Source organism: Moschus berezovskii, chromosome 17, assembly GCF_049115385.1.
Source record: "Moschus berezovskii isolate FMDL1 chromosome 17, NW_MosBer_1.0, whole genome shotgun sequence".
Taxonomy (NCBI): domain Eukaryota; kingdom Metazoa; phylum Chordata; class Mammalia; order Artiodactyla; family Moschidae; genus Moschus; species Moschus berezovskii.
In genome coordinates this window covers 27943246-27970982 of record NC_142476.1, presented here as the reverse complement: position 1 = coordinate 27970982, position 27737 = coordinate 27943246, and the positions used below count along the sequence as shown (strand labels likewise).

Sequence of the window (27737 nt, the reverse complement as noted above, 5' to 3'; positions counted from 1 at the left end):
GGGTCAGAAAGACCCTCTGGAGAAGGGAATGTCAACCCACTCCAGTGTTCTTGCCTGGAGAATTCCATAGACAGAGGAGCCTGGTGAACTGTAGTCCATGGGGTCACAAAGAGTCAGACATGACTGAGTGACTATCACTTTTTCAACTCCATTGTACGAGGAATGAATGATATGAAGAGTCATTTTCAGGGACTTCCCAGTGGTCCAGTGGTAAAGAATCTGCCTTCTGATGCAAAAGACATGGGTTCAATCCCTGATTGGGACACTAAGGCCCACATACTACAGGGCAACTAAGCCCGTGCTTTGCAGCTAGAGCGTCCATGTGCCACAGCAAAAGATCCAGTGTGCCGCAACAAAGACCCAGCACAGCCAAATAAATAAACATTTTTTTAAAAACCATGTTTAAAAAAAAAATGTCATCTTTCAGTTTGCTCAATATTATTGACAAAAATAGACACAGGTGAATGTGCCAACCCTTGGGGCTGGAAAGGTTAGTAAAGCCTCATTTACAAAGCACTCTTAGGGCATGATTTCAGTTAATCCTCAAAACAGCTGGAGAAGGAGGCAAACCAGGTGCTGTATTTCTGAAGAAATGGAGATCTGTCCAAGGTTACCCCAGTGGCCGGGTACCACGCCAGAGCTGCAGCCCAGGTCTTCTTCTCTCCTAGGCTGATGCCATGTCTATGGCACCATGTAGCGTTGTGCCTGGTGGTTCCTCCAGACTGTCTGTAACCAGTGGCACTAGAAACATTTAAGGCCTTTCTCTCATAACATCAGATTGTCTCACACGCAGGTAAAAGATGTGAACTCTGTGATGATGGCTACTTTGGAGACCCTCTGGGTAGTAACGGCCCTGTGAGGCTTTGCCGCCTGTGCCAGTGCAATGACAACATTGATCCCAACGCGGTTGGGAATTGCAACCGCCTGACCGGAGAATGCCTGAAGTGCATCTATAACACGGCCGGCTTCTACTGTGACCGGTGCAAAGATGGATTTTTTGGAAATCCCCTGGCTCCCAATCCAGCAGACAAATGCAAAGGTAACCAACCATCGGCCAAATCTTCTTGCAGTTACACTTACTCATCCTGAGCATCACTGCATGGTCTCTTTAAATATTTACAGTTGTCTGGTCTAATGCAGCGCTGTTCCATAGAGGTATAGTGTGAACCACTTACGTAATTTAAATTATTCTAGTAGATACAGTACAATAAAGAGAAGCAGGTAAAGTTCATTTTAACATTGTATTTTATTTGACATATCGTAACATATTATCATCTCAGCAAGTAATCAATAAAAAATGGTTGAGATGTACGTTCTTTTTTCCCACACTGCTTCTTCAAAGTCGAGTATGTGTTTCGTGTTGAGCGCGCACCTCTGTTGGGTGACCAGTGGCTGCTGTATTGGACAACACAAGTCAGAAGACTCTGTTTATGTCGTTTACACCTGAGGGTTCCTCTTGGGTGATGCGCATCTTTGGCTGTCTGTGTGTTCCCGCCGTAGCCTGTGACTGCAACCCCTACGGGACGGTGAAGCAGCAGAGCAGCTGTAACCCCGTGACTGGGCAGTGCGAGTGTCTGCCCCACGTGACCGGCCGGGACTGCGGCGCTTGTGACCCCGGATTCTACAACCTGCAGAGCGGGCAGGGCTGTGAGAGGTAAAACAGCGGGTTCCCTTGGTGCGGGTAACCTTGGCTTTTTTTTATTGTCACAGATGAATTTTTGTAAGTTGTGTTTGACCGTTGGTTTGGCTTTGTTCGGGAATTATTTGAGTGCCTGAAACAGGCAAGGCAGCCTTTAGAGGCGATGTTGGAGAGCTGTAATGAAGTAATGAGAGCAGAGAGTGGAAGGCAGTAGCACCAGCTGTGTCAGCATCACCTGAGCAACATTTTTTTTTTTTTAATGCAAATTATAAGGTCGTTTCTGAGATGTTTAGAATCAGAACTTCTAGGGTTGCAGAGGCTGGGAATTCCCGTTTTCAAAGCTCCAGCCCAGTGCCTATGCAGTGCCAGACTGGAGAGCCATGGGAAGTGGTTTTAGTAATGGAACAGCAGTATTTGTGTGGGTTAGGTTAGAAAAAGAAGATCTGAGTAGAGCTCATGAAAATTACTGGAACCTCAGGAACCTTAACATCTGTCATCGTTAAAACATTCTATTTTCTGATACACAATTGTATCAGTCCTGTGCTGAAAGGAAAAAAAAGGTTTGCCTAAAGTCTTTTTTTTTACCTGAGAATTGTCATGTGTTCATTTATTAGGTGTGACTGCCACGCTTTGGGTTCCACCAACGGACAGTGTGACATCCACAGTGGCCAGTGTGAGTGCCAGCCTGGCATCACCGGTCAGCACTGTGAGCGCTGCGAGGTCAACCACTTTGGGTTTGGACCCGAAGGCTGCAAACGTAAGCGGCGTGGGTGGGATAGAAGTCTTCAGTCCCCTCTCGTTCCCGTTAGAATTGTGAATCCAAAACATTTTACCAGCCTCTATGTAGGCCCACGGCTCACGGTCAGGGCTATACCCAAGTCCTCAGAGATGCTTTATTCCAGAATCGTGATCCATTTCTAAAACTCAGAGGACCTTAGCAACCACATGATTTATGTCTTCTTTAATAGTGTTTCTGATTCTTCTTTTTTCTGGTCTTTCATATTTCCAAGTGATTACCCTTTGATTACCGAGCTGCCTCCTGTGCTTAATGAAACTTTTTAATTGATCACATTCTTCGTGCAGATAATGAAGCTGTGAGGGACTCTGCTCAGACGTGTTTGTTGACTTGCTGACTGCAGTTGCTTCCCACCCTTGGGGCCCTTTTGGTGTGCTTACATGTCCACATCTGCTGCTCCTTGGCATAAACACTTGCCTGGAATTAGGCCGCAGAACAGTTTGGGTTTTTGCTTTCTGAATTCCTTCGTTTCTCCTGTGGAATGCAGCATAGGTCATTGCCTCCGTTCAGAGAACAACATGAGTAAACAGACTACAAAATAATGGAAAATCAGCACTAGCGTTTGGGTGTTCTAGTTCCTTAGAGAAAGAAAAAATTAAACGGTTGGAGAGATGAAGGTAGAGATGAATTCTTGGAAGTGCACGAAAAGGGCACTTTCTGTAATGCACTGATTGCTACTTCACAGACTAATTTGTATAATTATTCAGTCATAGGAAATGTGCCCCCTCCAAAAGATGCTCACTTTACTTTAAAATTTACAGTTGTTTAAAAATGTCTGTCCTCTCTGCTGAGCAGTCATAACCATTTAAATTCTCTTGAATCAGCCTGTTTTTCACAAAGCATCTACTTATAACGATAGTACAGTTGGCTTATTGATACCACTCTGAGCTTAAAGAAAATGCACTCTTCCATTTTTTCCTTGTTATGTACCCTTTTCCCTTTATCCTGCAGCCTGTGACTGTCATCCTGAGGGGTCTCTTTCCCTCCAGTGCAAGGACGATGGTCGCTGTGAATGCAGAGAAGGCTTTGTGGGGAATCGCTGTGACCAGTGTGAAGAGAACTATTTCTACAATCGGTCTTGGCCTGGCTGCCAGGAATGTCCAGCTTGTTACCGGCTGGTGAAGGATAAGGTCAGCTGTCAGCAGTGCATGCGTTCATTCATTCAGCAGACGTTGAATGGGCACTTCCTACGCTCTCAGCTCTAGAGAAAAAATGGTGAACCAGATAGATCCAGCCCCTGTTCTCAAGGGCTCAAGTGCTGACTGGGAGACACATAATAAAAATTAAAGAAATACTAAGTACAAGAAAGAATGCAGAGAATAACTGGGGAGAACTCCTTTCTATAAAGCCTCTGTGGAAACTCACCTAAGGTGAGATCTTAAGGATAAGAAAGATCAAGCCAAAGAAGAAGAGATGGGTAGGCTGTTCCAGGAAAAAGGAACGTGGGTACAGTGGCCTCGAAGCTCGAGGGTATCTGGATCCTGCCGAATAAAGAGGGAATGGTTTGTGATAAGACTGGAGAGGTTGTCAGAGACTGCTTATGTTGCACCATGTTGACCAGAGTAAGAAATTTAGATTTTATTCAAAATCCAATGGGAGTGCACTAAAGAGTTTTAAGCTGGGAAATTCAGTTTATACTTCAAGAACACTCTGCTGCATGCAGTTGGATGGTTAGGAATAGGGCAAAAGGGAAAGCGTAGACTGAATTAGACAAATACATGTGTTCAGCACGGCAGGATATAAGAGAGGGTCAGGATAGGGAAAGAGAAGAATCAAGATGGATCTTGCGTTGTTTTGCTTAAGGTAGTTGGAGGCACTACTTACTGAGATGGAGATGATTCAGAGAATACATATTTAAGAGAAAAACAATCAAGGGTATAGTTGTGGATGTTAAGTTGAGAATCCCTGTCAAAGAGCCAGTTGGCGATATCAGGAAAGTAATCTCAAAACAGGAGACAGCGATCAGAACTGGAGAATTGTCACACGCAGAGTTTAAAGTCAGCTGAATCAGCCTGACAGTTTTTCTTTTGAAACCAGAGAAATGAGGAAAAACTACTCATGTTATCTACTTAAAAGTTTACATCCACGGAGTATGTAGACCTCCACACTTACAGAGCACCGCTTTGATTATTATTTCTGCAGGTTGTGCAATCAAGTTCTTCAGGAATGTTTATACATCCTGGCTTTCCCTTTTCCTTTTTCATTATGTTTAGGTTGCTGATCATCGAGCAAAACTCCGGGAATTAGAGAATCTCATTGCAAACCTTGGAACTGGAGATGAGATGGTGACAGATCAAGCCTTTGAGGATAGACTAAAGGAAGCAGAGAGAGAAGTTACTGACCTCCTTCGTGAAGCCCAGGATGTCAAAGGTACACAAAGTTAAAACAAGTGGGTAATTTCTGTGAGGTGGGCCATCTTTAGATGTGACTCTTAGTTCAAGGTTAAATTATATGGTTTTATAAAACCCTTTCTCAGTTTTTAAACAATGTTTAGAATATGAATGATTTCATTTTTTAAACATGGAGAAAAGAACCTGTCAATGTTTTAAGATACACTAAGCAGAAGTAATTCTCCCATTACATCAGACATAGTTAGATGTTAAACCCCAAGCATTCTATAAATCCTTGTATCTAGGTGCTCACTGTTGGTCTGAGGTTACTTTTGTGTTGGGTTTTCTCCATCATTGAAATCCAGGTGCTTGGTAGATATTCAAAGTAAATGTGCGTTAACATTAATACACTTGGGGCCACAATGATCAGTTTCCCTATTGACTGCATTTCCAGTATGAGTTAGAGAAGTCGTCTTGTCAGGTTCCAGGTCAACGAAAACTAAATATGGTGCTTATTTCCTGTTGTAAATGTCCCTAAAATTTTACAAAATGATTGAAGTATAGAAGGAAGAAATTGGATGTGTCTGGTTTGAGCAAGTTTGTTTAATTTTTGTAGGATAGTCCAGAAATTGTTCTATGAGGGAAATTTTTAGAAATGGAAAAATAAAATGAGATGTGGAAAACATGTTTTTTGTTTCAGTTGTTACATTTTAAGTCTTAAACCTAGATTAAGAAGAATTTATAGGTTTCCTGTTCTGTGTAAATAATGGTGGGGTTTTTTTTAGAATGTTCATTTTTCAAATTTTGACACACGTTTTTCCATTAACGTATTCTCCTGTAACAACAAATTCATATCTGTCTTGCCACATCCGTTGAATAGTTGAATGTGGGGTGGTCATTCTTAAGTGCCGATCAGGCACCTGAGAGGTGGGGTGTGGCACACAGCTCTGGTGCCAGCACCTCAAGCTCAGTCAAGGGGCAAGAAAGCGAGGTCGGCCAGCACTGCCACCATCCAGGCTCCACGCCTTGGTGCAGCCGCAGCACATCGGGCTCTCTTCAGCCACAATGACTGCAGCCTTTCCTCTGCCCAAGCGGATGATTCTGTGGGACGAAGCTCTAATAGGAGCCATGGCCACCACACTTCCCCCTGAGCCACCTGAAGGATGGGGAGCATAATGGGTTCCTTCTTCTTCTCGCTTTGGGAGCCACCAGAGTGAGTCTGGGGTTTAAAATCCACTCCCACTAAGTCCTGGTTCATGGAGTTCCTGGCTGACCTTTCCCACTTAGGTTCAGACTAGCCAAGAATAAGAATATCTTCATAATGATTTATCCTTTCAGACTCTCCCTCAGTATTCATTTGTAGTTTAAACTTGTGTTTATTCTTCAGTTTTGAAAGGAGATTATGTAGTACAAGTGGACACTTGGAATTAGAGGGCTTTGAAGTGATCCACTTGGGTTATCTCTTCCCTTTTTGGGGGGATACTATTGTTTCTCTAAAGAACTGTCCAGAGAGATCAATAGGTTACCTTCTTGGAGTTTGAAGTGGAAGGGGCTTCTTAACTTCATTGGCTGCTTCCTAAATCTAAGTGATTCTCTGTAATTTCAACTTGTTTTTTATTTTGTGTTTTGTTAAAAATCTTTGGGTTGTCAAAGAATTGTTTAATATCTGAACGGGGTCATTCTGTAGTTAGATGAGCATTTTGCAGTCTGCCAGGTTTGCACAAGTATTGACTGGGTGACCCTGCTTCCAAGATGCTGTTTTCCAAGCCTGTGTTCCTTTGTTGATCTTGACTTCAGCTTCTCACCTCTTGTACATACCTTGGGAAATTCAGATGCCAACACTAGCATCATGCAGAATTAAGAACTGGTCAGTTTGAATAATATTGACTTAATGGTTTCTGTATAGTAATATAACCTCATGATGTGAGAATTTTAATAACATCAGAATTATCTTTGTATGGGCTTATATTTTTTTCTTAATTGATTAGGGTACAGGTATGAGGTTTAAATCAAATGGGCAAAATTAAGAAAGAACAATTCAAAGAACTATTCAAAAGCAGAGATCAGTCTGAAATTACATGGATGTGTGGGGTGGCAACAAGTCTACTTAGTTTAAAAATGCATTTAAGGTGCTGTATTCCAACTTCTGTTTTGAACTGAGTTTTTTCCTAGTTTAGAAAACTGTGCATCTGTCAGGGCTGGTAGTGCTTTTACCAGCACTGTATTTTTATTCAATCTTGCATGTGCTGGAGTGTCAACATCTTCACTTCATTAGGTATGTTTTGAGTGTCTTCTCTTTGCCAGTCATTGTGTAAGACTGGGATGCCATGTGGTGTAAGAAAGGAGGGACTCATCAAGTGGGAGAGATGGTCTGACCAGCTCTGCTGCTGGCTTCAGGAAAATTGTCAGAAATATGCTGTATTTGGAAGCGTGACGAGAAGCAGTGCCTCAGATTTCATATGAGATGATATGTCCCCCACCCCTTCAGATAATTTATGAACTTTCTTCTGCACTGCTATTGCAGATGTAGACCAAAATTTGATGGATCGCCTCCAGAGAGTGAATAACACCTTATTCAGCCAAATTAGCCGTTTACAGAATATCCGGAATACCATTGAAGAGACCGGAAACTTGGCTGAACAAGCACGTTCCCGGGTAGAAAGCACAGAGCAGTTGATTGAAATCGCATCCAGAGAACTTGAGAAAGCAAAGGTTGCCATTGCCAATGTGGTGAGTGATTGGAACAGTGTGAAGTGGGACTGGGGGAGTCCCTTGGTCATTCACAGCAAGTCTTTTACTGGTAGTGGAGTGCTTCCTCCGATAAATTGACTCCTTGTATCTTTTTATTTGTCTCTAAACATGGAGGAAGAAAGCCACATTGCTCATAGTTGCCATGAAATAGTTATCCCAAACTGAATTAAAACCAAAAGACATCTGGGTCCTGTCTCTAGTTTTGGTCCTTCTAAACAATTTAAGCTTTCTTTATTCTCCGCTGAAAATAGAAATAATAATCTGTAGTCAAGGATGCTGATATTAACTGAAGATCTCTTAAATGAAGAGGCATTCTTTCTCTAAATAATATTGATAAAAATTTAGTTTTGACACTTGTTTATTAATATAAATAATCCCTTCCTTTGAGATCAGTGCTTTTTTACTTCCTCTTCAGTCAATTACTCAGCCAGAGTCTACAGGGGACCCCAACAACATGACCCTTTTGGCAGAAGAGGCACGGAAGCTTGCTGAACGGTAACCTCCAGATCCCTTTTTAATGATTAAGTTATGGCTTATGTTATGGCATGTACATGTTCCACCCTACATCCACAGACACTTCCCACATAATTACTTCTGCAAAGTTTGCTCTCTTTTCTGAGATGTTATGTACTGTACTCTGAAAAGAACTACATGCACTCTTTTCTTCCCTTTACTTTGATATTAGAGTATTTATTTTGAATATTAGAATATGATGGTTTGGAGGGTGGACAGGGAGGCCTGGCGTGCTGTGATTCATGGGGTCGCAAAGAGTCGGACACGACTGAGCATCTGAACTGAACTGAACTGAAGGAAAATTTAGATTTTTAATTTTGAAACCTTACTCTTAGTAGATAAGAAGCTCAGAACTTAGCTGCTTTTTTAAGGTTATTAATTTAAAATTTTTTTGTTTGTTTACTTTCGGTTGCACTGGGTCTTCGTTGCTGCCTGTGTTTCTTTCTCTGGTTGCAGTTAGTGGGGGCTGCTGTTTGTTGCAGTGTGGGATTTCCCATTGCGGCGGCTTCTCTTGTTGCGGAGCACAGGCTCTAGGGCACACAGACTCGGTAGTTGTGGCTTGTGAGCTTAGTTCTGCAGCACGTGGGATCCTCCCAGACCAGGAATTGAACCCGTGTCCCCCTGCATTGGCAGGCGGATTCTTAACCCCTGGACCACCATTGAAGTCCCTTGTCGTCATCGTCGTTGTTTTTAATTTTGAAATTTTTAACAAAAATGTTTTATTTTCAAGTTTCAATAGAAAATATTTAATAACCCATAGTACACGTGAAAATTAGCCAAACAGATCATTTCATTACTGATTAAAAGTAAGGTAATTTCTTAAGACTTTAAATTGTAGACGGCATCCAGTTAAAGCATTTTTAAAAAAATAAAATTGCTAAAATGTAGTCCTTGTGAGGGCAGGCATTTTTGTGTGCTTTATTCATTGCTGAAGTCCCAGTGCTTGAAACAGTATCTGACATATAATAAGTACTCAATAAATGTTTATAAATGCATTGCAGAACAGCAGACCTCATGGGTCTAGGGTGCTTAAATAAAACCTGATAGAATTTTAGCCTCAGGGTCTGAGCAATTGCATTGGCTTCTTGCTTTAACTACATGCTCTCTTTCTGTTCTTTGTAAATGTGAATGTGTGAACTGCTGTAATTTAGTTCATAGAGCATTCATGGTTTCAGAGCTGGATTTTCTGATTAAAAGAAGACAGCTGAAAACATTATAGAAAGCTCCCAAGAAAAATTAGGTCTTGGAGATAAATTAATTGTGGTGTACTTCTTGCATGAAATTTGAAGGAAAGTTTATCAGATCAAAAAGAATGGCCATGTATTGCAGTGTGACAACGTAATATGAAATTTTAGAGCTGAAAAAAAAACCTTAGCAGTTACTCAGCAGTCCCAGTTGACGTGTTCTTTGCCATTTGGCATTGAATTTCTCTTCCTAGGTTGCATGTGAGAAATCTGAATAGTCAAAGGGATTTTAAGATTAGGTACCAACAGAACCAGAGTAACCATTAAAGGTGAGGTCTGAGATCCATGTTGGTGACTAAAGAAATGAGTTCTTGCCACCATACATAGTTTCTCGTATAAATATTGCTAAGTAATTAAATTTAAGGGTAATTTTTGAGAAGTAAAAGCATTTTCCCTGTATATTTTATATCATTAATCTTCCTGGGAAATGTCATTTTCTCAGATTATAGAATGCTTATTTATAAACTCAGCCCCACTGAAATGATAACAAAATTCCAAATTTATAAGACTTTTCGATATTTGTGGAACTCTGCCCACAGTAATATATGTATATAATAAGGTAAGCTTTACCTTAATTCTGCTGTTTTCCCTATTAAAATGTTCTGTTTCATGACTTGTTTTTCCTGTTATGTTATATAGCCATAAACAAGAAGCTGATGACATTGTACGAGTAGCAAAGACAGCCAATGATACCTCAGCTGAGGCATACAATCTGCTTTTGAGGACACTAGCAGGAGAAAATCAAACAGCATTTGAGATTGAAGAGCTTAATAGAAAGTGAGTATAATTTAAAAATTGTTCTTGTAAGTGGCACCAGTTCAATGAAGAATTAAATGCTGGTGAATTCAGGCCAGACATTCATGGAGTAAGGTATCTTTTATTAATTGTGCTTTTGAAATGATGCAGTAATTAGAGCAAGGGATCTAGAGCCACAGAGATTTTATTTGATCCAATTGCTGTATCAGAGAATGATAAAGACTACCCATGATACTTAAAATTCTGCATAAATGAGAAGAGAAAAAATATCACAGAATAAGCAGAGAAAATAAACTACATATATTTAAAAGGTGTCTGAAATAAGAAAGCGTGTGGTATATTATATGCTATAAAGTGATGAGGTGAAATAGAAATTTCAGCTGTATTGGTATTAAATAATAGCATTTTAATATAGCATTTCTTTGAAGTTTTGAAAATACTATCACAGTGATTTAAACTAGAATGAATCTGGTGAGCATTAAGATGCTAAAAGGAACGTAGGTTTTCATTAGGTCACATCTTTCATTCCTTAGGTATGAACAAGCGAAGAACATCTCCCAGGATCTTGAGAAGCAAGCCGCCCGAGTACACGAGGAGGCCAAGAAGGCTGGTGATAAAGCGGTGGAGATCTACGCCAGCGTAGCTCAGCTCACTCCTGTGGACTCAGAAGCACTGGAGGTATTGGGCTGACAGCCTGCCTGTGCAGACTTGCCACCCTCACTCTCTCCCCCCAAACACACCCCCACAGACCCCCCTCAGTCTGGGGGAGCGCTCTTCTGACTGCCCCCCAACTGTCATCAGTCCCTATTGAGTTGGCCAAAAGGTTCGTTGATGTTTTTCCATAACATCTTATGGTATTGGCCAATCCAATACCTCCTCTGACCTCCCATTGACTCACTGGTAAAGTCAGAGTTCTAGGTTAGATATGTTAATACACCCCTACCCTCACCCCATATAAGGAACAAGCTCACCCCTTTCAGTGAACGAGTGAGCCCGGCAGCCTGTTACTTGTTCTCACTCCTCCCTGCTGCAGCAGGGGCCCCAATAAAGCCTTGCCTGAAAAAAAGAGAACTTATTGAGGTAAAATAATCCTGTGATTATAAACATTAAATAGAAAAGACTCCTTTAGTGATATGAATAATCACTCCTAAATCCAAGTTATAGTTGACACCTGGATTGTTGCTCCCAGGCACTATCTGCTTTTGAACAAGAGAGAAATAATAGAGTGGTTTAAATGAAAGAACTGTGTGAGGATGCTTTGGGGCAGGTAGAATATTTGGGGATTGATGATATTTTATTTCACCTGTACTCTAATCATGAATCCTCACACCAGGTTCTATATAAATGGTGTATTTTTTACATTAAACTTGAAATATGTTAAGTTTCCATTCTTATGTCTGAGGTCTTGACTTTGTTTTTATCATAATGTTTTAAATCTCTTCAGACATGTACATACTGTTGTTGTTGTTTGGTTGCTCAGTCATGTCCAACCCTTTGTAACCCCATGGACTGCAGCACGCCAGGCTTCCCTGTCCCATCACCATCTCCTGGAGCTTGCTCAAACTCATGTCCATTGATTTGGTGATACCATCCAACCATCTCATCCTCTGTCATCCCCTTCTCCTCCTGCTTTCAGTCTTTCCCAGCATCAGGGTCTTTTCTAATGAGTTGGCTTTTCGCATCAGGTGACCAAAGTATTGGAGCTTCAGCTTCATCATCAGTCCTTCCAATGAATATTCAGGATTGATTTTCTTTAGGATTAACTGGTTTGATCTTGCAGTCCAAGGGACTCTGAAGAGTCTTTTCCAGAACCACAATTCAAAAGCAGGAATTCTTTGGCTCTCAGCCTCCTTTATGGTCCAGTTTTCACATTCCTACATGACTACTGGAGAAACCATAGCTTTGACTATATGGACCTTTACTGGCAAAGTAATGTCTCTGCTTTTTAATATGCTGTCTAGGTTTGTACATACTTATGATTTCATATATATGGAATTTGACAATAGGCAAAACTAATCTATGATGATTGAAAAAACAGACCAGTGACAGCCGCATTGTTGGAAATGTGGGTGGGGAGATGGACTGGAAAGAGATACAAGGGCATTTCCGGGGTGGAAATACTGTGTATCTTGATTGGGGTTTGGCTACACAGGTGAATATATTTGTCAAAACTCATTAAACTAAGTATCGTGCATTTCACTGCATAGAGGTAGGGTATACCTCTGTTTTGTTTTGTTTTTTTTTTTAAAAAAAAAAAAGGTCCATAAAATCTTGCCCTGTGCTGCTCCTGCTGCTACTGCTAACATATGCGATCTTACTTGCTTTTCATAGAATGAGGCAAATAAAATCAAGAAGGAAGCTGAAGATCTGGACCGTCTGATTGACCAGAAGTTGAAAGATTACGAGGACCTCAGAGAGGACATGAGAGGGAAAGAGTTCGAAGTGAAGAACCTTCTGGAGAAAGGAAAGACTGAGCAGCAGGTTGGTTCGCTGTGCAGACTGCTTCATTTCATGAGGCAAACATTGAAATTGTCTGATTGTAAGCTGTGTCTGAGCCGTCACCACAAATCGCAGAAGCAACAAAACACACAAAGAAATCAGAGGAGGGTGCTGTGCCAATGCCCAGGCCTAACCTGTTGTATGCTGGCTGGTGTCAGAGTGGGGTGGCCTGGAGGTGCCTGGTCTGTTAGGAGAGAGAAGGGCTTTACCTGGGAGGCTTTGTCCTCTGATCTGCCATGTGTTTGCAGACTGCTGACCAACTCCTCGCCCGAGCGGACGCTGCCAAGGCTCTTGCGGAAGAAGCTGCCGAAAAGGGACGAAACACCTTACAAGAAGCCAATGACATTCTCAGCAACCTGAAAGGTATCAGAGGGTGAGGCAACAGGGGCGATGTCCTCCGTTAGGCTGGTTTTCTTTCTTTTGTTAAAGATTTTTACTGTGAGATTTTCTGACCACATACAGTATGAGAGATAATAGTGTAATAAATCCTGTATACCTGTCATTCAGATTCAACAGTTAAGATTTTTCCTGTACTTACTTTGTCCCTCAACACCTTCCCTACCTTTTTATGTTAAGTATTTCAAAGAAAAATCCCAGAGCTCATGTCATTTTACGTATCATGTCATGGTATGAAAACCAAAAAAAAGTATATTTCTTTTAACTGAGATATGCCTATTTATCTGCCTTGTATTGGTAAGTGGAGAGTATCTTTAATTTTCTCTGCCAATTCATCTCAGTCTTTGTTTTCTTTCTTTACCCAAGATAAAAAAGAACTACGCTCAATTCATTGTATAGCCTTGAACTTGCCTCTGATAAATATAAGTTCTGTAAATAAAGAAGCTTTACAGGATAATGGTTGAATGTATGGGCTCTGTGTCAGTAGGTTTGAGTTAGAAGTCCTGATCTACCTCTTACTGTGAATCCTTGAAAAAATGATCTACCTTTTTAATCCTTAATTTTCTAATGTATACCAATGATGCAGTTACAGAAATCCATAAAGCTCTCAATTCAGTACCTTACAGATAGCAAACACAAGCTGCATCTTTCAATAGTGGTTGAGGTGGAGGTGATAGCATCCTCGGTTCTGCATGAAAATGGACGTTTCAAGTGAGAGTTTGCTTTGCAGAAGCAGGTGTTCATCCCATGAGCCTTCCATATAGAGCTGTGAGCTTTGTTCTCCTAAGATTTCAGTCCATGCTGTTTTTCACTCTTTTCCCCTGACTTCCATTGTTCATAAAGCAAAATCTTGTGACAGCTCCCTGAAAGTCTCCCTTTTGGCTTGTTGAGAGTTTAGTTCAAATGCATTCCTTGAACCTGTTTTAGATTTTGATAGGCGAGTGAATGATAACAAGACGGCTGCAGAGGAGGCCCTAAGGAGAATCCCTGCCATCAACCAGACCATAACTGAGGCCAATGAAAAGACCAGGGAAGCTCAGCAGGCGCTGGGCAATGCTGCCGCAGATGCCACCGAGGCCAGGAACAAGGCCCACGAGGCGGAGAGGATCGCCAGCGCTGTCCAGAAGGTGTGCTCGCCCCTCCTGTCCGAAACCAGGCCTTTGCTCACATGTTCTCTATCCTCTAGTCGTTTTCCAGGTTCTTTCGAGACTGCCCGCCGCCACCACCCCCAAAGGTCTTGCACATTTTTTCCTTGCCTCCAGTAAAGTTATATTACTCCATCTTTGTCATTCCTTTTTCTCTCTTTTCTTTTAAACCAAACATTAGAGCAGGTAATCACGTTGATTAAGAGGGGAGAGTTACTGAAAGGGTCCTTTGGAACTTCCTTGGCGGTCCAGTGGTTAAGACTCCATGCTTCCAATACAGGGGGTGCAGTTTCAATCCCTGGTCAGGAAACTAGATCCCACATGCTGTGTGATGCAACAAAAGAAAGAAAGGGTCTTTTACTCTAAAATCTCTTCTATGTCTCAGTGGCAGGGTGAGTTGTGGGGAGAGGGGGTGGCTTCAGGGACCTATAGAGTCCCCTCCCACAAAAAAATCAGACTCTAAATAAACGCAGTTCCCTGCCATGGATAGTTTATTTTTTTCTCTCTTATATAGAGTGTCAAGTCGATACGGTTTTTCACGCCCCCCTTTCAAACAAACATATTGCCGTATCTAAGTCCCATCTATTCAGAATTTTTATAGCTGCCTGTGCCAGGATTCTTTCTACTCATCTTAAAGAATAACTTCTTTAGGCTGGCTTTCTCCTACTTAAAGATCAGTCTGTTTCATTTAAAGGCGAAATTGGAGCTGATTGTAAATTTATATGTGTTTGAAAATCACACACAGTTTTTAGTTTATTTAGAGCAGATATATCATATTTCAGGATTATGGACTTTTTGTACATTATAATGAACTGCCAACTAGAATAAGACTAGCTTTGAATAGAAAATTATCCATGTGAAAGAGTCTAATCAGTGTGATGCGGTGGAAAGTATACACCAGTCAAATGTTGCAGTGATGTGATCCCAACTAAAAATGGCAACAATAGAACAGGAATTTTTATTAACTGGATTAAATAAGAGGATACAAATAACAGTGCTTTGTAAAATGTTATTACGTTAGGTGGTAATGTTATTTTTTTTTCATTACTGTTATTTGTAGCCCAAATAAATGATAACATAATTCAACTTAGAGTACAAATTATAGGGCATATTGTTGCCCTGTTGTTTCTGGGTCCTAGTTTTGAGTGGCAGAATACTTTAGAGAAAGGAAAGCATGTTTTCATCAGCAGTTGTTTCTTTTGTGTCTAGAACGCTACCAGCACCAAGGCAGAAGCTGAAAGGACTTTTGCAGAAGTGACAGACCTGGACAACGAGGTGAATAATATGTTGAAACAACTACAGGAAGCAGAAAAAGAGCTGAAGAGAAAACAAGAGGATGCTGACCAGGATATGATGATGGCAGGCATGGTAAGTGACTTTGGCGCTTTTGGTAACGAGTAGAAAGTGAACGGTGTTTAATGATGAAAGATTCCTGACTTGTTGAGGAGTCTCTCTCCTGTTGACTTCTGTTTTCAGTTGTGCTTCCTGGTCAAGAATTGGGTTAGTAACTTACATAGAAGACAAAGAATTTGGATCTTCTGCCAGATTGTTGCACAAGAGTTCCTTCCCAAAGTAACTCTCAATTAAAAGCAAAACATTGCTTTACACATTTGAGGTTTTAGGACATTTAAAAGTATGTATTTATATTTTTGAATGGGTAATTCATAAATTGGATATAGTCAGAAAAGGGAAAAAAGGAATGCAATGAAAAGTTAATTTCCTTCCTCCTCTTAGTCTCCCAGCAGCTTGCCTTTAGCAAAAACCAGTTTCTTGTGTAAAAGGACAGTTTTGAAGATGACAAAACATACCAAACTTACATCCAGTTCAATTTTTCACTTATTGTGATGACGTGTATACATAGCTCTGTTTGTGAATACGTGGTCCCCCGAAGGACTGGGGTCCATTTTTCTGTTTTATGCAATATTTTGCTTTTGAAATACTAGTGGAGTCACAGTGGAAATAATTTCTTTCCAGTTCAATCTGATTATAATCACAGTAATAACAAGACATGAACTCCTTTGTGTGGGCTTCCCTCATAGCTCAGCTAGTAAAGGATCTGCCTGCAATGCAGAGACCTCAGTTCAGTTCCTGGGTTGGGAAAATCTGCTGGAGAAGGGATCGGCTACCCTCTCCAGTATTCTTGGGCTTCCCTGGTGGCTCAGCTCGTAAAGAATCTGCCAGCCGTGCAGGAGACCTGAGTTTGATCCCTGGGTTGGCAAGATCCTCTGGAGAAGGGAAAGGCTACCCACTCCAGTATTCTGGCCTGGAGAATTCCATGGACTTTATATCCATGAGGTCACAAAGAGTCGGACCCAACTGAGTGACTGTATAAATGCTCATGGTAGATAATTTTCACCTTGGGATAGAAAGAAGAATTACTAAGCTTGTTAATCTAATGAAGTCCTTAGGGAAGTGATAACAGAAGTATCCCTTTGCAAATACCTTATTATGCATTTTTTGATTTTTGTTTTGGATTATCTGAATTTTCTATAGCAAGGTATGTCTCAAGTGAAAATTCCCACGTAGTAAAAATGTATGTTTTTTATATGTGCTGAGTGTCTCTGGATTTTTTTTTTTTTAATGCAGTCATAGAAACATGAGATTTAGAGCCTGTTGAAAGAAGGAAAATATATATATCTTCATACCGTCAAAGAGGGTATGGATTCCATTCAAAGGGAAGAAAAAAGATCTATCTTTTATTCCTTTTGGTAAATAATTTATAAGGAGCACAGGGCACCTTCATATATACTATCCCATTTATAGTTAAATAGCCTGAAAGGCCAGAATTGCATCAGTATTATTGGAGTCGGTAACCTATTTTTTTAAGGAAAAGGGTGAAAGCTGACAGTTGTTCTAGAAGAGGGGGCTGCAGACAGCGGGATAAATGCTGTTGGTGACTTGTGGCCCAGGGACCGGCGTCTCTGCTGGGATATTCGCAGACTGCCTGGGAAGACGCAGTGGTAGTGGCTGCGATTTGAACAGAGAGTAATCATATATTTGTGAAGGTTTTTTCCTCTCGCTTTCTTTTAAAATTTTCACATTGTTTCTCTATCCAAAAGTTTCGTATTTCTGTTGACCCAGAAAAAACTAGGAAAAACAGTTCTGTGGTGGGAAGCTCAAAGCTCCTGGTGTATATCCTGACCAGATTTATTTGTGAGAGCATCTGTTTTCTGATCCTTAGACACTTCCTCTTCCATTGCCATTTCCTGTGACTCATGCAGAAGCATATTTGTTCAGGTTTCATGGAATTTTCCCAAATAGATTTACCTTTGGTTGATTTTTTTAAATGTAAATTGTATTGTTTCAGTGTGTGTATGTGATTACAGGGGGAGAGGGAGTTTTAGAAGAATATCACATAATTATGAAAATTTTCTAATAGGCTATTTCTGATAATCAAGTCTTGGAGGACATGTTCTAGTTCTAAATGTGTTCATTGTTTTTGTGTTCATCCTTAAAAAGTAACTTGTAGGGCCTTTCTTGGTGGTCCAGTGGTCAAGACTCCATGCTTCCACTGCAGAGGTCATGGATTCAGTCCCTGGTTAGGGATCTATCCCACATGCTACATGGTGTGGCTGAAAAATAAATAAATAAATTTAGTTAAATTTTTAAAAAAGGAGAAACAGAGAACCAAAAAAAGTTTTTTTAAGTAACTTGTTTCTGCTTGATGGGTTTAATTTTGAATACACTTTCATGTATTCTTGAGTAAGAAAGTGAGCAAAGGAAATTATAACATTGATCTTTGAAATACAAATACAGAATAGGTATATGACTGCCTCCTTATGACTGTCATGTGAATTAAAGATAGCAACATCCTCAACATGAAGATATGACCCAAAAAAATCCCTACAGTGAGAGATTATAGTTTCATGAGTTAGAAGAAGGGAAACCATCTGAAAATTATATTTGTTGACTCATTGGGGAAAGATATTTCAAGAAGATGAAAATGTATCATTTATTATTTATCCTTTTTTGGTGTACAGGCTTCACAGGCTGCTCAGGAAGCTGAGATCAATGCTAGAAAAGCCAAAAACTCTGTTACCAACCTCCTAAACCTTATTAATGACCTCCTGGAGCAGCTTGGTAAGTAACTGTAGTCATTGTAGGTAGTCTTTGAATTCTTTGTACTGTTTTTGGGATCTGAGATAGTTGACTCAAAAGTAGATATTACAGTGCAAAGATTGTATAAACTGAATCGTGACTTTTAAGTTGTATTAATTCAACATGTACTTACTAGGTCCTTCCATGGAATCTGACCTCAGTATTGGAATCTGACCATGATCTAGGGACTTAATAAAATTCTAAAGGTTTGCTGCCAGCTAGCATGGCTCTTTTATGGTCAAGATTTATAATATAGTTGAGCAATGATCATTCTTAGCTCATCCCGCTGGCAGGATGTCTTCAGAGTTTGAAGTGAAGGATTTCAGTGATAGAATGAAAGAACAATCTGATGAGCTGATGGTTTTTATGCAAAATGAGAGAAAAGGCTTTTGTTTTGAAGGAAATATAAGCATATTGAAATTTTCCTTTAATCCAGTTTGATAGGGAGCAGGCCTCATTATAGGATAGATGTACTTTTGTCACCAGTCTGCATTATAAAGCTGTAATTTCTCTAACCAGTGAGCTTCCCAGGTGGCCCTAGTAGTAAAGAATCCACCTGCCAGGTAGCAGACCCAGGTTCAATCCCTGGGTTGGGAAGATCCTCTGGAGGGAAGGGCATGGCAACCCACTCCAGTATTTTTGCTTGGCAAGGAGCCTAGAAGGCTATAGTCCACAGGGTTGCAGAGTTGGACACGACTGAAGTGGCTTAGCACGCACACGGTACTCTTAACTAGTCCAGCTGTGTAACAAGGCATCCTGTTTTAATGTGTTAGTCTTTCAAGTTTGGTTTTGGTCAATGTTTTGTTTTGTGGGGGTTGTGTGTGATATTTTTATCTGTCTTAATTTTGAAGAATAATAAATTATGTGCCAGCAGATGGATTTTAAAATGAAAGTAAGCTAGAAGGAGGTAGCTTTTGTGGCAGAAAAGTTTGGCTTTTAAAGTTAGTCAGACTTGCGTTGGAATCGTTGCTTTGTTGCCTGTAAACTGTGCAAATTTGGGCAAATTACTTAACATCTGAGAATAATTGATGTCAAATGGTATACATAAAGTACTGCAGCTGGCTATCTGCTTTCGTTTATATAGAAATAGTTCCTTTCAAAGGGACCTCTTTTTCGTGCTAATTTTAAAGCAAAGCTTTGCTAAAATTATTTCAGCCTTTCAACCCTGGCCATTCTCCACAGGAGGGCTTCTATAATAGAGTCTAACTCTGGGAGAAGGATAACACTCCCCCAAAGCAACCCAATCTCCCTGATATCGAAGAGCTGAGGGCTTAGGGTTCTAGCTTAAAGATTTTTATGTTTATTAAAGGGCACTAAAAAGACAAAAAGATTACATATATAAACATGAAAAAGAAAAAGGGATTAAACGTTACTTGATGACCTTCAAACCACAAATAAGACCCAAGGGCTGGGACATAGTAGCTATGTATTCAGAAAACATTTCACAGAAACCATATTCTGAGGGGGAAAAAAAAATCCAGCCCCAATATTCATTATATGTTCTGACCCATCCCTGCTGGCTTAGGTCAGTGTTTGTACTTGGTTTGCATTGGTAGTGCCCCCTCCCTTTCTTAATTAACTTTTCCCAGAGTATAGTTGTTTTCCAATGCTGTGTTACTGTCTGCTCTACAGCAGAATGAATCAGCCGTACACATACATATATCCCCACCCTCCTGGACTTCCTTCCCGTTGAGGTCACCGCAGTGCATTAAGTAGAGTTCTCTCTGCCGTACAGTATGTTCTCATTAGTTGGGTGTCTAGTTCTCAGGCCACTTTTGTGTAATGGCAGCTGCTGGTCTTCCTTTATAAAAAGGTTGGTGGGTTTGGAGGGGGCAGCCCTTATGGAGTGATGTCACGATTCGTACTGAATGCGTCTGTCCTCTTCTGACTCTGTAGGGCAGCTGGACACAGTGGACCTGAACAAGCTAAATGAGATTGAAGGCACCCTGAACAGAGCCAAAGAGGAAATGAAAGTCAGTGACCTAGACAGGAAGGTGTCCAACCTGGAGAACGAAGCCAGGAAGCAGGAGGCTGCCATCATGGACTATAACCGAGACATCGAGGAGATCCTGAAGGACATCCGCAACCTGGAAGACATCAAGAAGACCTTACCCTCTGGCTGCTTCAACACCCCGTCCATTGAGAAGCCCTAGCATCTTCCTTTAGGGAGCCACTGTGAGGCCACAGAGTGCCTTCACACAAAGATTGCATTTTTCAGACCCCTGCCCCCCACTCTCTGCTGCTCTCCACCACTGTCCTATTGAACCAGGAAAAGTCACAAAGTTTTAAGGAGAAGCAAATTAAACATCGTGAATCAGGAACAAAGGGTTCTATCTAATAAAGTCTCTCTTCCACTTAACGGCGCTCCCTAAGACTCACCTGTCCCTTCCGAGTCACATAAGGACGTGGCATCCTGCGTTGCTGTACAGTGGCTTAAACACTTCGTGGGAACCATTGTGTGCCAGGGCTGAGCAAGTAGCCCTCCCTTTCTCACTGATGCCAACAGAACCTCCTCAGTCTCAGTACTCTTGTTTCTATGAAGGAAAAGTTTGGCTACTAACAGTAGCATTGTGATGGCCAGTATATCCAGTCTATAGGCAAAGAAAATGCATCTACATCTCCTGCCCCTCCTCCTTTTAAGCAAAAAGGAGATACACCTCCTGTGCCAAAGGTATTGGTCATTTAGAATGTCGAGAGCCATCATCAGTTTTAGCTATTTGAGTGTAGGACACTGAGCCATCCACGGGTAAGGATGCAATGATTCGTGACAGTCTCCAGGAGAATATGAGACTGCAGAAGTAGGCCGAACATTTTCTCAGATGTTAATAATTGACTAGGAAGATAAACTTTTTTCAGGTCTTTGGGCAGCTGATACTTTAAATCTGAACGGGCAGCTTGCACTCACCAACAGACGCCTTCTATTCCTATAAGTGGAATTTATACAGAAGAAATAGGGATATGATAACCACTAAAGTTTTGTTTGTTTTTTTTTTTCAAAATCAAACTAATTCTTAGAGCTTTTTTGTTTTTAGTATATTAGTCTTGGAACTAGTTACCTGGCAGAGAATGGTGGTTGGTCCTTAAGATCTTGACAAACAAAGCAAAAGCCTCCTTGTCCTCGTCTTTTCTAGCAAAGGGATAGAACTTAGATGTGACGTGCATTGTCAGGATCCCACGTATCCATTTTTCTTCCATTGGGGAGAGATGAAATATTAGACCCTTTTTTTAGTTTCAGTTTTCTTCTGATGTTCCCATCACGTAGAATCCCTCTCAAAACACATTGTTTGCCAAATCCTGGTGGCAAATACTTGCACTCAGTATTTCACGCAGCTGCCAACACCATCTCATTCCTGCACTTTGCGATCTAAACCACCTCTAGACCTTCCCCTCCAAGTGTAGACGGAAGGCCCTTACGTGGAGTTTCCTAGTGGGCTTCTCAACTTCTGATCCTCAGCTCTGTGATTTTCTTGCAAGATCACAGCGTGATGATTCTCTGCCACAAACCCCTTCCTCTCCTGCCAGCCTGCCTTCAAGATTCACATATAGCCTTTAACACTATGCAGCTTTGTACTTTGCGTAGCGGGGGAAAGAAACTATTATCTGACACACTGGTGCTATTAATTATTTCAAATTTATATTTTTGTGTGAATGTTTTTTTTTTTGTTTGTTTATCATGATTATAGAGTAAGGAGTTTATGTAAATACCCTTGTCCTGTTTCTGGAAGGACACTGTCCGTTCACTTCTTCACTTCATTTTTCCTCTTCACCGGCACAGTGCGTCTGTATACCTCCTTCTCTTCCATCTGCCATTCTTTGGATTGGATTTGCTCCCCGTTGGTCTGCCCTTCGCCTTGTGTTTGCAGCGTGTCTATTCTCGGACGTTCACATCCACCTGCTTTCCTCCACACACAGCCATGAGAAAGAGGTACCTGGAACCCTCTTCCACTGCATTCCTGGTGGTCCTCAGCCACAGCACAGTGTTCTTAACGCCTGCCCCAGAGCAGGAACGCCAGGTTGACAGGGAATGCTGGAATTGGGAAAGCATGCTGAAGGACATCTTCACCATTAGCGTGAGCCTAGCCAGGGATGAGCTGGAAATATCCTTTCTGGCAGTTGTTTGGATGGATCGTTTTGAGAGGGAGGGGCATAATTACGAGCACTTGTAAGGGATCCTGCTGTGGACAGGTAGAGCGGGAGAGGCGGTCAGTCCTCATTCTCCTTTCCGTCTCCTCCTCGCATCCCAGAGTTGACTTGGCGGTGTCTTGACCTGGCGTCACTCTGTCCCTCCTCTCAGGCCTCTTCTCCCATCGCAGGAGGCGTGACTCTTCCTTGCCGAGTGTTCACATCAGCGTTTCCTAGCTCCTTCCTCTTCTTATGTGGTCACATCGCAGTAGACGTTTTGGTCAAGGTTGCAGGAAAAGGACTGAAGACAGACTGCCAAGGTGGTTCTCCCACCTAGCCTGTGGGTCAGGTTCACCCCAGTAAGTCTTAGGCCACAGTGAAATTGGGGAGATTGGTTGTTTCTTTTCTCCTTTTCCATCTCCGTGGTATATTTTTAAACAGAATTTTATTTTTAAAATAAAAGTTCTTTATAAGAGGATACCTTCATTACACTCCTGCAATATAGCCATTATTGTATTGTATAGTTCCAGTTATCTGTATTATATGTAATGAAACTGACAGGGTGGCTGCTGCAGAATTGCGGGGTGTCGCAGGGAACATACACAGCTGTTCCCTGGAAGTTCCCCTTTTAATTCCAACTGTGGCCCTTTTCCATGTGCCTTCACTTGAGCTGTTTGCCTTAATCTCTACGGTCTTGCTCTCCAGGGTGGTAAAAAAAATGCAACACTTGGCATTTTTTATGTTAAAAAGAACAGTATTTTATTTATAATAAAATCTGAATATTTGTAACCCTTTATACTTGGTGTGGCTTTAGTGTGGTACTGCGGATGTAAGAGGTTTTAAAAGGGATGACAAAGGGGAAGCTTCTTATAACGTATTTTTTGGATGATTTTCCTGAGAACAATCCAGTGTGGGTGAGTATATCACCTGCCAGGGCAGGAGATGCAAGAGATAACAGTTCGATTGCTGGGTCGGAAAGATCCCCTGGAGGAGGAAACGGCAACCCGCTCCAGAATTCTTCCCTGGAAAATGCCATGGACAGAGGAGCCTGTCAGGCTACTGTCTGTGGAGCCTCAGAGTCAGACACGACTGAACACACACACCCCCAATAGTGTAATACACATATTTGTCTCAGATTGGGATATTTTGGTGTGGTACAGAGACTGGCAAACTTTTTCTGTAAAGCTCCAAATAGGAAACGTTTGACGCTTTGCAGGCCTCACAGTGTCCATTACAGCTGCTCTGCTGTTGGACCTGGAAGGCAGCTGGGGACGATCTGTAAACAGGTAAACAGAGCCGTGGTCCAGTATAACTGTTTACAGAAATAGTCCCAGGCCTGCGGGCTGGAGTTTACCCGACCCCCTGGTGGTGTCTCAGTACTTGATTAAGTACTTGATTAATGACTGTCGAGGAGTATTTTCAAATTATTTGGGCTTCCTGAATTAGCAGATGTATGTAGAGAGTTGTCTTTCCTCCTTTCAAATACACACATCTTCAGTTAAATGTACACTCTTCAGACGATGAGAAATGCTCTCAAACAGAAGAATGAGTGAGTAAGGTGCTGGACCAGCAGGCCATCACGAAGGTTGACGCAGCTGGAGTAACTGAAGGCCAAGTGAAGAAGTGTGGAACCACAGACAGCGGGAAGCTTTGCTCTGCTCTTCGGCTCTACTTGACTCAGGCCCTGTGGATGGCATGCCACCTTCCCAGTCATTTGTTGCTGTTTAGTCACTTAAGTGGAAAGGCAACGGCACCCCACTCCAGTACTCTTGCCTGGAAAATCCCATGGATGGAGGAGCTTGGTAGGCTGCAGTCCATGAGGTCGCTAAGAGTCTGACACGACTGAGCGACTTCACTTTCACTTTTCACTCTCATGCATTGGAGAAGGAAATGACAACCCACTCCAGTGTTCTTGCCTGGAGAATCCCAGGGAGCCTGGTGGGCTGCCGTCTATGGGGTCGCACAGAGTCGGACACGACTGAGGCAACTTAGCAGCAGCAGCAGCAGCAATCACAAGTCGTGTCTGATTCTTTGAGATCCATGGACTGTAGCGCATCAGGCTCCTCTGTCCATGGGGTTCTCCAGGCAAGAATGCTGAAGTGGGTCAGCATGCCCTCCTTCAGGAGATCTTCCTGACCCCGGGATCGAACCCAAGTCTCCTGCAGCTCCTGCATTGCAGCTCCTATGAATCATAACAGATAACCTGTGAAGGAGAACCTGCACTCTTCTCATTAGACTTCTTCTGAGAGAGCTTTAGAGGGCACTAGTTTCTAACTTTCTTACATACCCTGTTCTTGACCCATTTGTATAGATGTGATTAAGACGCAGACAGACTTCCATAGTTGTTATGTCAGAGTGATAGGAGGGAGTTTTTATTTTTTTGGTTGGCCTTCACTGCTGCATGGGCTTTGCTCTAGTTACAGTGCACGGGGACTACTCTCTAGTTGCAGCGTGCGGGCAGGCTTGTCGTCATGGTGGCTTCTCTCATTACAGAGCGTGGGCTCTGTGGCATGCAGGCCTCAGTAGTTGCGGCACCTGGGCTCAGTAATTTTCATTCCCACGCTCTAGAGCACAGGTTCCGTAGCTGGAGCACGTGCTTCCCAGACCAGGGATCCAACCTGTGTCTCCTTCATGGGCAGGTGGATTCTTCACCTCTGAGCCACCAGGGAAGCCTTGAGTGGGATTTTTAAAATGTGTTCTTACTCCTTTTGTTATTTCAGAGTCAGCAGTTTCTCCAGAATTGGTATCAGCACAATCTGATTCAGTGAAAGTGAAAGTCGCTCAGTCATGTCCAACTCTCTGACCCCATGGACTATGCAGTCCATGGGATTCTCCAGGCCAGAATATTGGAGTGGATAGCTGTTCCCTTCTCCAGGAGATCTCCCCAACCCAGGGATTGAACCCAGGTCTCCCTCATTGCAGGAGGATTCTTTATCAGCTGAGCCACCAGGGAAGTCCAATAATATTGGAGTGGGTAGCCTATCCCTTCTCCAGTGGATCTTCCCAACCCAGGAATCAAACTGGGGTCTCCTACATTGCAGGTGGATTCTTTACCAGCTGAGCTATCAGGGAAGCCAATCTGATTCAAAATATCCCGCAAGCTTTATGTCTTCAATAAGCATTCCAGCCCTTTAATAAATCTGAACTCACCAGCTTCCACTTCCGTTAAGCTCAAAATAGAGTGAGTGTCCAGAGAAGACAGGACTCCTGGTGCCTGGGAGAGTCATGAAGTACAGTAGTAAGTCAGGTGGTCCCTTCCACCTAAGCGAGCAAGGCCCCACCCAGGGAAGATCAGATCTCTTCAGGCCCATCGTTTATGGGAACAGAAATGAGACAGCTGTAAATGGCAGGTAATTTTGCCTGTTCACACTAAGGAATTTTACTGGAAAATGTTGATAGTTGGAGTGAAAAATAAGAATTTTCCATAAGGAATCTCTCAAGAGTCTCCAGTTGGGCAGGAGTCAACGACCAGAGTGTCTTCTGTTTGTATGGTGTCTCCTGGAATAAATGTAACGGCTTTACATGGATAAATGAAATTCTAAATAAAAACCATACATTTAAGAAGGGGAAATATTTATCCGAAGACCAGAGGAAAGTTAAAAAAAAAAATAACCTCAACATTTTGAATGTTTTAAGACCTCCATGTCTTTGTTTTAATTCTTCTGTGCCCAGAATGTTCTTTCTTGCCCCTCCCCAGTACAGGAAAGACTGAGGTCAAGATGTTACCTCATCTGTTGAAACAGGCCAGGCTTCCCTTGTGCCCACCACCCGCCTTGACCCAGTACTGGCTCCTGGTGTGGCCCTGGGGCGTGTGTTTGTCAGTCAGGTGCGTCTCACCCCCGTCCGCCCCCCACTCTCTCCTCTGAGAGGGTCTTCATTATCCACATTCACGTCCTCAGGGGTAGGAGGTGGACCGTAGTCACTCGTGTTGTTGTACAGGCGCAATCAGATCAACCTTTCTCGTCCTGCTCTCCCACGCGTCACTGTCTCCCTGCTGTGAGCAGAGAGAGAGATTTATGGACACTCTCTTTCTATCATCTCTCTCTCTCTCTGCCCCCTTCTCCAGTAGCATTCTCTTCCCTCAACACCCCTCCCTAAGGATGGATTTGCAGAAAAATAACGAAAACCACTGTCTTTTACCAGGTGGCACAGCACAGACCACTCCGGTCTAGACAGCCTGCAACCAGCTGGTGTGATCTGATCCACAAGTCCTGGGCCTCTGTGCTCCCAGCCTTGCGCTGGTCATTCCCAATGCCGTGTATGTGTGTCTTTGAGTTTTACCCACAGGCCCTTCTGTTGATATCTCTAGTCCTGGCCCAAGTTATAATATTGATTCTTTTCTTTTTCTGTAACTCCTGGGAATGGTCCCAGTAAATTTCAACTGACCGGTTGGTGTTTTATTGTTTGGTTCTTACCCTAGAAAGCCTTATAACCTAGGCCACAGAGGGACTGCTTATGATGAGTTCAGTATAGTTTGTATTTATTTCTACAAAAAGTTGAGCTTCAGGCCCTTGAACAAATCAGAATGTAACCCTCTATTACAGCATCATTCCTGTGAATTTGTCCACGTCAGTGTAAGTGGTTCTCTGTGGAAGGCCCCTGGTCATACCTTTGAGGGTCCCCCTTCCATACCCCCATGATCCTTTCCTACCATGACTAGTAACAGAAGGAGAAGAGGGAGTCAGAGGATAAAATGGCTGGATGGCATCACCGATGCAATGGACATGAACTTGGGCAACCTCCGGGAGATGGTGAGAGATAGGGAGGCCTGCCATGCTGCAGTCCTTGGGATCACAAAGAGTTGGATATGACTGGGTGGCCGAACAGCAACAGATAACAGAAAATTCTATTTGAGCCTCAGACTGAGACTTTTGGGGCCCATGCCATGGTGTCTGCCCTAATACCAAGATCCTTTGTCATCTTGGTAAATAAAGGCAATCATCATCAAATTTTGTGCCATGGCAACTTGTGTTCACAATTTCTAGTGTGATTTCATGCTCAATATTCAGTCCATGGTTTCTGGGATGTGAATGAGCCTGATTTTCTGAATTTCTGTTCACTGATCACTCACTTCTTCAAGGACCTTTCTTTTCTCATGAGCATGGTTTCCAAGCTGAGATTAGAGCAGAGTAAGCACAAGTCCAGCCGGGAGCATAAATGTCTGGAGAAGGTGTGCCGTCTTGATGCGGATTACACGTTCCTGGGCTGCTGAGCCAGCGTCCAAGATAAAGTCTCCAGAGAAACAGCTGTGATTTGGGTGATTACATGTTTAGCATGGTCAGAGAAGTTTGTGTTACAACTTGCTGATCCCTCTTGGCTCAGACAGTCTGCGCTCTGTGATGTCTCGGTTGGGCTGATACAGAGGCACAGACCTGGCCAGAGAGATGAGTTTTTGCTGTGAAGATTTCAGACAGGCTGTCTGCCCTCTTTAGGTATCTGAGGGCTCAG

The 27737-nt window shown here is 42.3% G+C and overlaps 1 protein-coding gene across 1 annotated transcript in view; it reads left to right on the top strand.

The window, feature by feature from the left end:
* Positions 1-23085, top strand: part of LAMC1 (laminin subunit gamma 1) — a 123486-nt gene extending 100401 nt beyond the window's left edge. The window contains exons 14-28 of the mRNA XM_055419128.2: positions 794-1039; positions 1501-1654; positions 2254-2396; positions 3387-3565; positions 4649-4805; positions 7290-7495; positions 7932-8011; positions 9913-10050; positions 10563-10707; positions 12361-12510; positions 12777-12891; positions 13852-14051; positions 15279-15437; positions 18050-18149; positions 20064-23085. Of these exons, the coding sequence (XP_055275103.2) occupies positions 794-1039; positions 1501-1654; positions 2254-2396; positions 3387-3565; positions 4649-4805; positions 7290-7495; positions 7932-8011; positions 9913-10050; positions 10563-10707; positions 12361-12510; positions 12777-12891; positions 13852-14051; positions 15279-15437; positions 18050-18149; positions 20064-20320 (2429 nt within the window). The 3' untranslated portion in view covers positions 20321-23085. The remainder of the gene's footprint in view (positions 1-793; positions 1040-1500; positions 1655-2253; positions 2397-3386; positions 3566-4648; positions 4806-7289; positions 7496-7931; positions 8012-9912; positions 10051-10562; positions 10708-12360; positions 12511-12776; positions 12892-13851; positions 14052-15278; positions 15438-18049; positions 18150-20063) is intronic.
* Positions 23086-27737: the final 4652 nt, after the last annotated feature.